The sequence below is a fragment of the Rhinatrema bivittatum genome, chromosome 14 (assembly GCF_901001135.1).
Source record: "Rhinatrema bivittatum chromosome 14, aRhiBiv1.1, whole genome shotgun sequence".
Lineage (NCBI taxonomy): Eukaryota > Metazoa > Chordata > Amphibia > Gymnophiona > Rhinatrematidae > Rhinatrema > Rhinatrema bivittatum.
This window is the reverse complement of record NC_042628.1, coordinates 35,388,794-35,404,081: the sequence shown is the minus strand read 5'-3', so window position 1 is coordinate 35,404,081 and position 15,288 is coordinate 35,388,794. Positions and strand designations below refer to the sequence as shown.

Sequence of the window (15,288 nt, the reverse complement as noted above, 5' to 3'; positions counted from 1 at the left end):
CGTAAACTGACACAGAACGTAGGTTTTTTTGTGATTAGGTGTGTAAATTCTTTAATAGAAAAAGTGTCACTCTGCATGCACGACAGGATTCATACTTAAAATGTCCTACTTTCTTCTTGATCCTCATTCAACTGATTTGGGGTATGAACAGAAATTGAAGCTTCTTCTCTTCCAAGATTAAACTGCAAAAACTTCCAATTCTTTCAGAAAATATTACATAAATGGAAAGTACCAGTTGAATGACATAGGACACATATAAAGGTATTGTCAGGATCTTTTTTATTTTGCACATCTATCAATCATGCTTCGCGTGGATAATAAAAGGCTCTTTTTATATGCTCTTCGTACAGTGGACAAAGGATAACCTCTCTCCAAAAAATCTTTTGACATTGCCTTTGATTGTTCTTTGAATCCAGTTGCTGCTGAACATTATTTGTTCCAATTTGTTTTCTTTCTACAAACACTAGTAGAGAACTGAAAGATTAATCTAAAGAAACTAATACATCCAAAAAAGAAATCCTTCTATGATTGTATTCAATGGAAAACTTTACACAATTTTCACAAGTGCTCAACCAACTATAGAACATCTGAAGTTCAATTGCGGACCCCCTCCCTAACATGAACAGGTCATCTATATATCTCTGTCTTCCAAATGACGATATTTTCTTGAAACGGAGACTGCTCAATCCACTCCTTCTCAAACTCGTACATAAACAAGTTTGCTAAAGATGGCGCAATCATGCACCCATAACTGTCCCACTGACCTGTAAATACAGTTGGTGCTCAAAAGTGACCACATAACACCGATCCTTAAGAAGCTCCATTGGCTCCCAGTCAAATTCAGAATCCTCTACAAGCTTTTAGTAATCACCCACAAAGCCATTCTTAACATCTCTCCGCTGGACCTATCGACCCCCCTGCAACTTCATACTTCAACCCGTCCTCTGAGATTAGCGCAAAGAGGGACTCTTAGAACACCTACATTCAAAACCTCCTTTAGTAAAAGAGCCTTTTCCACCGCAGGCCCCAAACAGTGGAACCTGCTCCCACCGACCTTAGGCTGGAACAATGCCCAGTTACATTCAAGAAGAGGCTTAAGACGCTACTATTCAGACAAGCCTTCCCATAACACTCGTCCTTGCCTCATCCTCCACGGACCTTCTCTTCCTAAGCTCAGATGCCTAAGCACTTTTTCTTCCGCTGCCTAAGCTATTTAATATATGTATATTAGTTTCATTAAATCTATGGCAACCCTCCGCTACCCCCCCCCCCCCCCCCCCACCTTCCAACCCCCTTGCAATCCCTCATTCCTACCCCCTCCCTCGGAATACCTTGTTACCCCAAAAAGCCAACTCTTATCAGTTCTTACCAGTTTTGACACGTTACTCCCCATGCTTAAGCTGTATCCAAGTTTTTCTCTCCCCCTGTTCTATGTAAGACAACTTTGTCACTGTTTTTTATGGTTGCAATGTAAACCGGAGTGATAATTAACTCTGTTATTTGAACTTCGGTATAGAAAAGTTATAAATAAATAAATAAATAAAAAGAAAAAAATGTTCTTTGAGTGCTATCAACACAAGATTTCTAATGAAGGAAGAAGAACTGTATGTGGCTGAACTTGCTTCCCTAATGGATATAATATATAAAGCCTGATTTTGGGGAATGATGGTGTATAAAGATTGTAAATCTAATGTGACCATGGTTACTTTCTCTTGTTAATTCTATTCCTTCATCAGGGTCTCCCAGGGTTAGTGGTTCAGTTCTCTCCTTGGCCCTTTCGTGGAAAATCAACTCGCCAACCTGAATAGAAGGACCCCCAAAGAGGCTGTCACTTTGCATCAGTCTTCAGAATAGCACAGAAAGCCTGATGCAAAAAGCAAAAAAAAAAAAACACCTCTTTCCATGCCTCAGACTGACCTAAAATCAGGCTTGCCAGCAGCCTTGTCTCCTAAGGTTAAGGATGAGAGGATGCCCAAACTCAACCACCAAATCTCCATGCGGCTGTCATGGGGATGCTATAAGCCAAGCCAAAATGGCCAACGTTCCCACCGAAACCGGCGTAGTAACGGCCTTCACACCTTGAGGATCCAACCTAGAAACTGCTGAAGAGACCCTTTCTGGCTGCAGGGAAGGCATATTAACGACCACAGGAGCCTCAGAGCACTCCTCCATGACCTCCCCAGCCCACATACAAGCCAAGCACAACGGCCCTGAGGAGGCGGCAGACTGCCTGCTCCCACATGGCAGCTCCTGTCCCTCCCTTCTCCATTCCCTACAGACAAACCACAGTCGTGCGGAGGCACTGCTTCCCAAAGGCCCCCGGAGGAAATAAAACTAACCCCACAGAAGCAAACATGGGGATCGGCTCTCTCCCAAGGTTCCTATGAGCTGGCCTACGCAACACCACCTCCCAGAAATGGCTTGCTGCAACTCCTGTTATTTCCTTTTCCATTTTTTTCATCTCTTAAAGAGACAGGCAAGAGAAGGCACAGACACGGGAGGGGTGGGCAAGGCTGGAGAAGCCTCTCTGCAGCACCAGCAAGCAGACCAGAACTTAAAAAATATTGATTTTTCCCTTTTTTTATTTTGTTTTAAGTCAAAGAGAAACCTCCCCACGCCAGCTTCTACCCAGATCCCACTGGGAGCTGATCAAGTGGGCTCGCACTGCTGAGCATACCAGTGGCCTGGCTCTGCGCTAGGTCAAAGTTGTCCAGAGAATCCTGCTACACCACCAGGGAGTCCCTACCATCTGCTGGAGGTAGAGAATATTGGAGTTTCTCTGTGCTACACCACCTATACATAGTAGCAATGGTGTCACGGTGAACACCTGTGTGCTCTGCATCGATCTGCTGGTAGAGGGACATAACCCACCTACTCAGACTGGACTGGACTGGTATAGCAAGATGAAATGGAAAGAGGCTTTTACTGTACACGTCTCTAGGCACTGTGCAGAACTGGACCAGCAGCTGGAAAAAGGAAGGGGAATAGATGCAGTCCCTGTCTCTCGCACTATATACACTCACTGTCTTGGGTGTGGTGATCTGTTGGATAAGGGAAACGCGGTCCTGGATGGGTTTGCTGATGGTCACTGAGCGAGGCTGTTGTCGAGTTGGGGTCTCTGGAGCAGGAACATCTGGATTAGAGAGGAACAAAGAAATGAACACTAGCAATGCCTCCTCCGTTCATTTCCCATTCATCTCTCCTTTACTTTCCTTCTATAGTTCTACCTTCGCCTGCTTTAGCTTCTTGCTTTTCCTTTCCACAATTCTCATCTCTAAAACAAATCCTTTCAAATGCCCGCCTAAAGCTGTCCTCAAGAACTGCAGGCCAAGGCTACCTTCCAGTGATGGATTTAAATTTTTACCACCCCCTAGCCACTGTTGGTGCTATCGCCCCCCACCCCCCCTCCCCTTTACAAGTTCAGACAAAAGGAAGCAAAAGTTCGAAGCCACAGTTTCCTGCAGAAGAAAATTCTGAAGCACACTGGCAAACATTTCTACCTTTTATATTATACTGTAAAAATAAAGCAGTTTTACAACCTTGCTTGTGTCTGTACAATTTAGTTCAATGGTCCCCAAACCTGTCCGGGAGGACTCCCAGCCAGTCGGGTTTTCAGGATATTCACAAGGAACACGAACGACAGAGATTTGCATGCACCCACTGCACGCAAATTTATCTCATCCATATTCATTGTGGATATCCTGAAAACCCGACTGGCTGGGAGTCCTCCCGGACAGGTTTGGGGACCAGCGATTTAGTTTATGCTTATTGGGTGAGGAAAAGGGAGCTCAGTACAGGAAGAGGAGATCCTGGGGATATGTAGGAGAGGACCAAGAATAAGGAGAGGATGAAAGAAGTGGAGTTGGGGGGGAGAAGCAGGGATGGGGTGGGAGATGAGGAAGAGGGATGATCAGAAACCTCCTTCCTCAATCCAGAACCACCTTCCTCTTCCCCTATAGTAACATAGTGAATGTCTGCAGAAAAATTACTATGTTACTATGAGGTAGGAGGAAACAGAGGGAGGATGGTTTCTGGACTGAGGAAGGGGATCACAAGAGACAGGATCTGGGATAAGAGATGGGGGGGGGGGGGGGAGGGAGGGCAGGTAAAGTTCTAGGATCTGGAAAGAAGGGAAGAAAGGAAGGTTCCAGAATCTGTGGGATAGAATCTAAAAAGAGAAATCCAAATTGTAGTGGAGGAGGCGAAGGGGGCATCCGTATCATGCTCCAGTCTTGCTCCCCCTGGCATCTGCATACCCTTTCTGACCTTCTACCCTGCAGGACTGAAGCATTTCCACACATACACCCAGCAAACCCTTCTCTCTTACAAAGACAAACACTGCCCTCTATTCCCCTCTCTCTCACACACAGAAACCCTCTCCGGCTGATCCCCTTTCACCCCCCAGCTCCTCTCCTCACCCTTCCCCAACTGCCTCAAATGATTCCCGTTTGCTCTGTCTGCTCCACGTTCACCTGCCTCTCCCTCTTATCCCTGAATGACAAGACTGGAGAAATTACTCACCTGATAATTTCAGTTTTCCTTAGTGTAGACAGATGGACTCAGGACCAATGGGTGGTCATTGTATCTTAAGTTAAAGATATATGTACAGAAGGCGAAAGGAGGTGACAGGAAGGGCCAGTCATGTTCCAACCAGAGCTGTCACATACTAGGGACAGAGAGAAGCCGACAGATTGCACAGCAGAGCTCCTGCCAATTCCTTACCATGTACAGCGGAACTGGAACATCCTTTCTGAATGGAGTCATATGGCAGCTTGGAGCCATCAGAAGGAAATCTACAACCAAAGGCAAAAACAAAAAACCATATAGACAGTAGCACCAAGCTGGACAAGGAAGATCCTCTTAATGGAACCCTTCCAGGAATATGACTTGAGTATAGTGGGCTCTGCATGTTAGATGTTCACAGGATGCTAAGATATTTTAAAATAAAGAGATTGCATTTGCAATCATTACAGCAGTTGAAGAGAACGAAACCCTTCAGCTCCAAGAGCTTCATGTTTCCCTTCATGGACAACAAATCCTGTCTCAGATATGGATCCCGGTAGGCACCTAACCATCTTGTCTTGTTCCATTTCTGTCTCTAAATCTATTTATCTGTTAATAGAAGCCTAAAGTAAGAGATGCTCTCCATAGAGAAGCACAACAAACTGCCACGCAAGATGGGTAACGTCATCCGACAGGTCGTTTTTCTCTCAAAGCCCAGAAAGTTCAACTTTGCTTTATGAGCATGCACAGGCTTTCCTACACTAGCATCCCCATGCGCAAGTCTCCTCAGTTTATTTTTGACTGGATCATGACTCTTCACAACCTGTGGCCCTGAGGGCGCTAATTTACCAAGAACTCCAACTCAAATATGAGCACTCAAGCTCACTGAAAAAGAAGTAAATCAAAAACCAGTTGAAAAATAATTCCAGTCCAGGCAAAATAAGTCATCCGTGCCGAAAGGCAGAGGCACGCCTATGTCTAAGAGGCACAGTGCAGACCCAAATCAGAGCAGAGAACCAGCCGAGCTGAAACATCGGCACTAAGCGAACACAGCACTGAACCACTGGCACCAAAGCATCAATGCAGAGAATCGCCAGCACTGGAAAAATGTTCCAATTCGGAGCCGAAACTTCAGCGCCGATGCAGTTGTACACCATCTTTATTATTGAGCTCTTACTCTAAATCTATTGAGATAAGAAGAAAACATGCAAGAATGACAAAACATACTGAAACACCAAGCAATGTGTCTTCACCTCCTACAGTGGAGCCCCAAAACAGAGTCAACAAAAATTATACATCTAGAAATTCTACTACAGCAACCTGTACAAGGTTTTCTGCTTTTTTTTTTTCCTCACTCGAAACCTCAGGACGCCACTCAACCGAGAGATGGAGAGCTAGTCTTTCACCTCAGGAGAAAAACAATTTTTATTCCTTTTCTGCCTACCGGGGTGCAGTCCACAGCACAAAGATGCTCACCTACCATCTGCTGGAGACAGAGAATACTGGTAGGCTGATGTCAGCACAGATGCATATAAGGAGTAACATCAGTGAGCTTATTAATGTCTCCATCTGCTGGTGAGTGAGCATAACTTGGGCAAGTCACTTTACCCTCCATTGCCTCAGGTACAAACTTAATTGTAAGCCCTCTGGGGATAGGGAAATACCTACAGTACCTGAATATAATCCACTTTGAAGTGCTGAAAAAAAAAGTGCAAAAAGCGGAATATAAAAAAATATAAATAAATAAATAACTCGCTTTTTTGGACTGGTCTGACTGGATGCAGAAGAAAAAAAACTTTAAATACGCAATCTAAACTTCCCGCAAGATACAAGATGAGTTGCAAAGGAACCACTGAAAGTCAAAACGAGTTCTGAACAACTCTCAGCTGGGATGTCCCATTTTCTGTTGCAGTTTGTTGTGCTTGTTCACAGAGAAAACAAAGCTGCTTACCTGTAACAGGTGTCCTCCAGAAAAACAAACAGCCACACAATCGCTCCCTTCTTCCCAGGAAGTTTACATAGCTTGGAAAAAGACCGAGGAAACTTGCGGGAAGACCCACACATGCTCAGAAAGCAAGCTGAACTTTCTGGACTTTCAGAGTAAAACTTGGCACCGGATTATGTCACTCATCTTGTGTGGCAGTTTGTTTTGCTGTCCATAGAGAACACCGGCTACAGGTATGCAATTGCGCTTTCCTGGTTTTAGAGATTTTCCTCCATGGTGAAACTTCAAGAAATGCCAGTCATTACCAGGTTTGCTAAGGAATCATGCAATAGCATCATTTTGGGGATGACACTCATTCATCCTCTTACCTGACCCTTTAGCCACCAAAATCCACCTGCGCCTTGTCCTTGGGATGCTGTAGGGCAGCAGGAGCAGATTGTGGACGCAAGATAGGACAAAGGCACAGAATTTTACCCAGCTCCGACATAAACCTTCATCATCTAAGAAGCCCTCCCCTTCCTCCCAGCCCCCATTCTCTGCTTGCTACACATCTTCCCCTTCCTCCTACACCATTTTTGCTATGTGTTCCTCCATCTTTAGCTCTTTTAAAATGACATGTACCTTATGTAGTCATAGCTGTCATGCCAGTTCTCTCCCTTCAGCACAGGAAAAGCCATTTCTCGTGGCATGGGAGTAGCACGGTCAAAGAGAAGCTTGGCCTGCTTGGCCTCAGAAAATGTAACACCTATGATTGAGATGGGGGATAGAATCGAGCAATGAGTACTCAAGTAATGAGCAAAGAATTACACTAATCTTCCTAGGATATACTGCACTGGGACAGCCACATCAAGCCTATGCCTTGAACACAACATATCACAGATACAAGGAAGTCCATATTCAAAGGGTTTTGTCCAATTAAGTTGGGACTTAGTCAGAAAAACCCTATAATTCCTGACCATTTGACTGCTTCTGGGCTGATTCAGTTAAGCTATTAGCCAGCTAAATATTTAGCACTATTAAGACAAGGATGGGCCATAGGCATTTGGGAGTGAAGCAAAGATATCCAGCTAACAGCCATATGTTGATAAATTGTTTTACGGGAAACATCCTTGTGTGACTGCGTCTCCTGAAGAGGGATATTCCATAGCAAGCATTACAATCTGCAGGTTCATGCCAGCTAGATGTCCCCGTAAACCGAGATTACAGACATCAGATTAGAGTGAGAGCTTTCTCTTTTGCAGTGTCTAGCATTTGGAATGGCCTTCCAATTGAGATCAGGCAGGAAAAGAACATTAAAAAATTCGGGAAATTAGTAAAAAGTTTGTTTTAAGGATTCTTTTATATATGGAAGTTTTAATTTGTATGTGTTAGATTGTGTATGTTTTTATTTGTAACCCTCAATGAATGACATAATTGGATTTAGCAAGATAAAACAAATGCTTAATAAATAGATAAATAAATAAATAATAACTGTTCAGCATTATCTGGCTACTGTTAGGACTGCCATGATGCAATTCTAAAGTTAGCCAAATATTTTTAAAACAGAAGAATTGTTCTTACCTGCTAATTTTCCTTCCCCGAGTCCCACAGATCAATCCAGTCGCATTGGGGTTTTCTCTCCTACCAGCAGATGGAGACAGAGAAGAAAAGCTTTCCTGTACTCATGGTACTTAAGACAGTGTGCCACCTGCAGTCGCTCAATATGCACTGTATCCAAGCAAAGAAGTAGAATAGCTATACTTAACCCCACTCCTGATTGAACAGAGGGAAAGGAACTCCCAAAACTGGAAGACCTCACATAAAGGAATTTGAACACCACAACCTCTGACCTATATACACACAGAATATAGCAGTCTTCAATAAACCAGGGCGGACTTCTGGACTGATCTGTGGAATTCAAGGAATGAAAATCAGGAGGTAAGAACTAATTTTCCTTTCCTTATTGTCCTCCAGGTCAGTCCAGATGCATGGGATGTACCCAAGCACTCCTAAACTGGCAGGAGCCTGAAAGTCCTGCTCAAAACACACACACCAAATCTAGCTGATAATGCTTAGCAAAAGTGTGTAGAGAAGACCAAGTCGCCACCTGATAAACTAACACTCCGCCCAGGACACAGCCTGCACTCTAGTGCATTAAGCCCAAAGACCCTCTGGCACAGAAATTCATTTACATATGCAAGCTGAAGCAATAGCCTACTTTAACTACTGTGAAATGGTTGCTTTTTCTGCCTTATCTCCCTTACTACATTCATTGAAAAGTACAAATAGTTGATCTGCAAAAACTATTGTTGACTTAAGTAGCACAAAAGAATACAATGCACCCCCAGCAAAAAAAACTCTCGAGCATGTGGAGAAGGCAGGTGACTCCACTGTCTAACTTAGGTGAAATGGTGATACTACCTAAAAGAAGAAACCGTTTTCAGGGATACCCCAGCCTCCAAAAAATGAAGGAAAGGATCCCTACACAATAACGCCTGTAGCTCCAAAACACGCCTTGCAGAAAAGACTGCCACCAAAAAAGATAGTCTTCAACTTAAAATCTTTCAACAATGCCCTCCTCAATGGCTCAAATGCCCGCAAAACCAAATTAAGGCTCCACAGGTGAATAATCTGATTGACAGGGGGATATAAGTGCTTCATGCTCTTAAGGAATCACGCTATGTGCAGATATGATGCCAGGGAAGATTCATGAACCCTCCCCCAAAAATAGGTCAAAGCCAAGACCTGCACCCTCGGAGAATTCAAGACTAGACATTTCTGCAGACCCAACTGCAAAAAGGAAAGGATCCAAGAAACTGAGGCACGATGCGGAGAGACCCACGATGCGGAGACCCACGATGCGGAGACCCACGATGCGGAGAGACCTTCAGACACCAGGCCTCAAACACCACCTACACCTAGACATAAGCCAAGGAGGTGGAAGGCCTCGTTGACTGAATTAAGGTTGACAAAAACAAAGGATTCCTGACTAACTAACCAGCTACCCAGGATCCCAGAGACTGTGGGTGAACCTGCCCCATCTGCTGGAGACAGAGAAAGACTGAGGAACTGTGGGTGGCGCCTTACTATATGTAGGGGAGCCCAAGAGGTCTTACTCTGTCTCCATCTGCTGGTGCGGAGTCACAACCCAGGTGTCTGGACTGATCCGGGTACGTACAGGGAACTTCTTTTGAATACCCTTTTAATCTCAACAGATGCCACTCAAAAGCCAGGCCGTGAAACAAAAGGGATCCACCTGTTCCAAGAAAATTAGATCCTAATGAAGCAACCCGGGAAGATGCTTGAGCTTCAGAGGTCCGCCAACTGTTAGATTTACAGATTTACAAACCACAGCTATCGTGGCCATTCTGGAACTACCAGGATCACCCTTCCGTGATGAGCCCCTATTCTGCCTTAGGACTCTGCCTCTGCCAAAGTTGAAACACATACAGCAGAATACCGCCTCAGCCACAGCTGCAAGACAGCATCGAGACCTTCTGCTCCCAACTCTTGTCTGTGATTGAAGAATTGTGGTATCTTGGCGGTTTTCCTCAATATCATCAAATCCAGCTGGGGAACCCTTCACCTTGAATGAGCTAAAGGCATTGCTTTGCTCGACAACTCCCACTCTCCAGGGTTCGGGGCATGCCTGCTGAGAAAATCTGCCTGAACATTCTCCACCCTAGCCATACAAAAGACAGACAGAACCAGGAGATGCTGCTCTACCAAGTGAAAGAGCTCCAGTGCCTCCAAGGCACCACCTGACTCCTGATGCCCCCTTGCCGATTGATGTAAGCTACCGCTGTTGCACTGTCAGACAGAATTTCCGATTTTCTTCCGTTAGTATTGTTATGCGCCGGGCCATTATGATGCTTATACCCAGGGATACAAGAACACTTAGATTTTGTAGAAAATATAATTTAATTTTTTATTGATCAATATAAGTATTCTTGGGAGATGCTGGATGCCATTTCTCTGACAAACTGTCTACCAGCATCTCATTCTATACATGAACTGATCCTTCTTTTATACAATAAAGTACTAGGTTAGAAAATTCTAGAAGTGTGTGACTACCCAGATAATAATTTACATAGGTTGTCATGTCAACAGCATGATAAGATTATCCCTAAGCTATCCTGAGTATTTCTCCAAGGTGGGGCCCATTTACCATCACTCTTTAGATAGTATTTTGTTCTGTTAGAATCTTGTTGGTCAGGGCAATTAACACATCTTAGGCTGTATTTACAGATGCCTCTGAGAAAGAGTGCCTCTATAGTGTCAGTATAGCCTAAAGCTCCAAACATTGCCTTCTGCTTTTTGTGATCCTATAATTAGGCATCACAATGTGGCACCAGCTTCAACTGCCTGTCCAGGTGTCCTGGGAATTTCTGCAGGTCAGGCTCAGTAAGTCATTTGGAGTTCACATAGGCTAAGACAGCACAGAATTTTAGGTCAGCTGCCTTCTCCATGGTGGTTTTCAGGCTCAGGAACACATATCAGTATAAGAACATAAGAAATTGCCATGCTGGGTCAGACCACGGGTCTATCAAGCCCAGCATCCTGTTTCCAACAGAGGCCAAACCAGGCCACAAGAACCTGGCAATTACCCAAATACTAAGAAGATCCCATGCTACTGATGCAATTAATAGCAGTGGCTATTCCCTAAGAAAACTTGATTAATAGCCGTTAATGGACTTCTCCTCCAAGAACTTATCCAAACCTTTTTTGAACCCAGCTATACTAAATGCACTAACCACATCCTCTGGCAACAAATTCCAGAGCTTTATTGTGCGTTGAGTGAAAAAGAATTTTCTCTGATTAGTCTTAAATGTGCTACTTGCTAACTTCATGGAATGCCCCCTAGTCCTTCTATTATTCGAAAGTGTAAATAACCGATTCACATCTACTTGTTCAAGATCTCTCATGATCTTAAAGGCCTCTATCATATCCCCCCTCAGCCGTCTCTTCTCCAAGCTAAACAGCCCTAATCTCTTCAGCCTTTCCTCATAGGGGAGCTGTTCCATCCCCTTTATCATTTTGGTTGCCCTTCTCTGTACCTTCTCCATCGCAACTATATCTTTTTTAAGATGCGGCATCCAGAATCGTACACAGTATTCAAGGTGCGGTCTCACCATGGAGTGATATGACTGATTGCATTACTAAGGAAGGAGAATAAGAGCAACACTTTCCAAATCACACTGATTTCCAGTCGATGGACCATAATGCCTCCTTGGATGACAATGTGCCGTCTGACCCTGACAGATGGCTCCCCCCATCCTGTCAAACTGACCTCCATAGTCAATACAACCCAATTCAGGATCTCCAGATCCACGCCCTTTTCCAAACTGGCCCACGACAGCCACCAGGAGAGACCAGAAGGTGCAAACTGAGCTCGAAATCCTCCGTCTGAGGGCTCCAGTGCAACAGCAATGCTTTTTGAAGCAGACGCATATGCACGAACACCCATGGGACTAAATCTAGAGTAGACACAATGGAGCCAAGAACCTGTAAGTAATCTCAGACCTTGGGAACCTGATCCTGCAACTTCAACAACCCTTCCATCATAAGAAACTTTGCTCACTTTGGTTTCAAAACTCACCCCCAGGTATTCCAGTGAAGGAGTCAAGCGGCTCTTTGCACCATTCTCTGGACCGACTGTTGGCAAAAGTCCCACATCTTTGCCCAGTTAAGCCAGTCATCCAGATAAGGACAAACCAGAATTCCTTCCCTGTGGAGGGCTGCTGCTATGACGACCATTGCCTTTGTGAACGTGCAAGGTGCTGAAGTGAGACCAAAGGGAAGGGCCCAGAACTGAAAATGCTCCTCCAAAACTGCAAACCTGTGGAACTTGTAATGTGCCTCATGAATCGGTATATGTAGATAAGCCTCTGTGAGAGCAAAACATGCCAAAAACTCCTCTTTTCTGACAGATGCAATGACTAAGCACAAGGGAGCTTACAGGAAGCAAGAAATGTGATCACATTAATCTGGTTTTAAAATCCTTACACTGGTTGCCCATAAAATTTTGTATCCACTATAAAGTATTATGTTTAACACACAAAAAGATAAACCAAGATGACACAGATTGGCTGAATGCTACAATGCACTTTCATACCCCACAGCACAATTTGAGATCTGTGAATAAAGGATTACTGAGTATATCTTCACTCCAGAGCACTCACTTAAGCGAGGTAAGAGAGAGAGCAATGTCAATAAGAAGTCCAAAGCTGTGGAACACTATGCCACTATAACTAAGGATACAAAAGGAATTTAAAATGTTTTAAAAAGATTTAAAAACATGGCTTTTCCTTCAAGCACTCGAGATTGAACCAACTAAGTAATTCCAGGAGAAAGAATTTGTAAAAAAAAATGTTTGCTATTCTTTGATATGTATTTTGTTTTTTTATTAATTTGTTTTATTTTTATTTTATTTCTATTTTATTTTCTATTTTATGTTTTTAATATATGCCATTTGAAAGTTATTTTATTTAACTGGTTGCAGTAAACTTTGTGATTGAAAATAACAGAACGACCATATATAAATGAAATAAATAAAATAAAACAACCAATTATAGTTTATAGTTTATTGTTTTTCTAAACTGTCACATCAGCCGGAGCCTTCACAACAGTATACAATTATATCAACGTGGAAATACAATAAATTGATAAAAGAGAATAACAGCTAAAAATACTAAAAAGATGAAGCACAAAGAAAATAAATTAGCTGTTAAAAAGACATCATAATACTATTATATTTTAAATGAAGAAGTTACCTTAAAATTCCTAAAATAGATGTTAAAATTCCCAGAAAAAAAGAAAGGCATCGAAAATAAATAATTTCCTGGACCACTGAAGATACTGCCAATCTGGGTGCCAGATGGAGAGACGAAGCAGGGGTATGAACAGAGGAAACCAGACCACCGGCTATCAAATTCTTCCCTCAGCACAGGGCAAAGACCACTAAGGACCACCGACCCCTTGTTCACCCCTATTCTACTAGGGGGATGACCCCAAACCAGAACCTAACACCCCTGGGAGAAATTTCTGCCATAAAAACTCTGACTGCAGGTTTTCAGCACCTCTACATCTGCTGCAGACAGAGGTAAACATAAGGGACTGCAGATGGCACACTGGCTTAAGTAACACTTTCAGTAAAGCTTTTCTTCTCTGTCTCCATCTGCTGGTAGGGGAGAAAAACCCATGTACCTGGACTGATGTGGGGGACTATAAAGAAAGCAGAGTATATTCAATAGTGCACTTGTGCAGCTGAATGTACAATATGAGTTATCCACTTAGCCAGACACGCTGTGACCACATATAGACATCAAGGGAATTTATTTGTGGTCCCAGAGGCAAAATACACTATCAGTAGTCAAACAGAGCAGTGATCCCTGTTCCGTGGTTATAAGGACAATTTTGAAAGGAATTTGGGTGGGTAACTATGTAGTTATCCCATTTGATTTCCTTGGTTGAAATGTCTCCCCATCGGAGCAGCTAAAAGTACACACGGGGACAGAACTACAGGGATCCCACATGTAGAAAGAAGAAAGAAGGATTTCAGGGGTTTTGGTATGAACCAACAAGATTATATCATGGGGAGCAAGACAATTTGTACCACTTAAGCTTCTATGTGGATAGGACAGAGTTCTATTAAAATATCAGCGAGTAAAGCAAGGTTTTACCCATGGAAATGTCTTTTAATAAAACTGCTTGCTTAATAAGATGTGTATGTGCACACTTTTACTGACGTTTGGAAGAAATGTTCGGGGGGCACAATTTTCATCTGTGCACATACTTTATTTTAAAAAGAATACAAAACGATCCGCACCAAATAGCAGGGGTAATTTTGAAAGGCAACCTAATGTGCATTAGTTTACCTTGAAAGCTTAGTGTAACTTATGCAGGCTGTTATAAAATGAACCACGAATGCACTAGAGAGACCTGCACAGTATGGCCTAGGTCATATTGGAAAGGGTACAGCAGGTAAATGCCAGATTATACAGCAGCCAGCAGAAATCTGCATTGATAAACCTCAGCTTACATAGCAGTCAGCGGAGGTCTGTATGGATAAACCCCGTCTTATAGAATAAAGCTTGGTGGATAAACAGAGGTTTGTATGAGCCCAGATCACAGTAGTCAGTGAAGGCTCATATACACGAATATATCAATCAGCTCTCTTCCTTTGAACATTACTTCCCTGTTTATCCTCTGTCCTCTTACCTGGTTCAAACAGCAGGTCACTGGTGAACAAGTTTTTCACCAGTAGGTTGGAGCAGAGTTTGACGCTCTTCAGATGGCTATAGCGGCGATTCAGATACATGGAGAGGATGTAATGCAGGTCAAGCAGGAGGCAGGTCCAACGAGCACCCACTGGTGCTGGACCCACCAGATCTAAGAGACAATCCCAGAGAAGAGAAAAAGAGTTAACCTCAGTATCACTGAACCCCGAAGGCAGCATGCCAAGGGCGAAACCCAGGACCCGCACTGCCCCTGCAACATCTGGACACTTCAACCAAGACTGAAGAAATTAGCTCTCATGTGGCTACAGCCAAAGCTGCTTGGGGCAGATAAATGGTTGCTCACAGTATGTTGGTAAGCCACAGCCTCCATTAACCAATTATTCAATACATTGCCCCAAACATTTTTCAAGAAAAATACAAAAAAAATATAACACAGAGGATACCAAAGATTAAATCAGGTTAACAGCCAAAGGAAAGGGATACAAAGTTAGTTTCAGATGGAAAGTTAAAAATGGAAGGCAATTCTATTTTGCCAGTCACAGGCAAAACTGAGGGAAGGGATGGGCAGTTTAAGGAGTTTGCAGTGGAAAGGCCGCCTTTGTTTGCTGAACCCTCTCGGCT

General features: G+C 43.4%; 1 protein-coding gene across 3 annotated transcripts in view; it reads right to left on the bottom strand.

Moving 5' to 3' along the window:
- Window positions 1-15,288, bottom strand: part of WDR90 (WD repeat domain 90) — a 206,217-nt gene that overhangs the window by 173,164 nt on the left and 17,765 nt on the right. For all 3 annotated transcript variants that reach the window (XM_029576135.1, XM_029576134.1, XM_029576136.1), the window contains exons 5-8: window positions 14,648-14,818; window positions 7,070-7,193; window positions 4,723-4,793; window positions 3,024-3,133 (exon numbers count right to left, since the gene is read on the bottom strand). In XM_029576135.1, coding sequence (XP_029431995.1) covers window positions 3,024-3,133; window positions 4,723-4,793; window positions 7,070-7,193; window positions 14,648-14,818 — 476 coding nt within the window. The remainder of the gene's footprint in view (window positions 1-3,023; window positions 3,134-4,722; window positions 4,794-7,069; window positions 7,194-14,647; window positions 14,819-15,288) is intronic.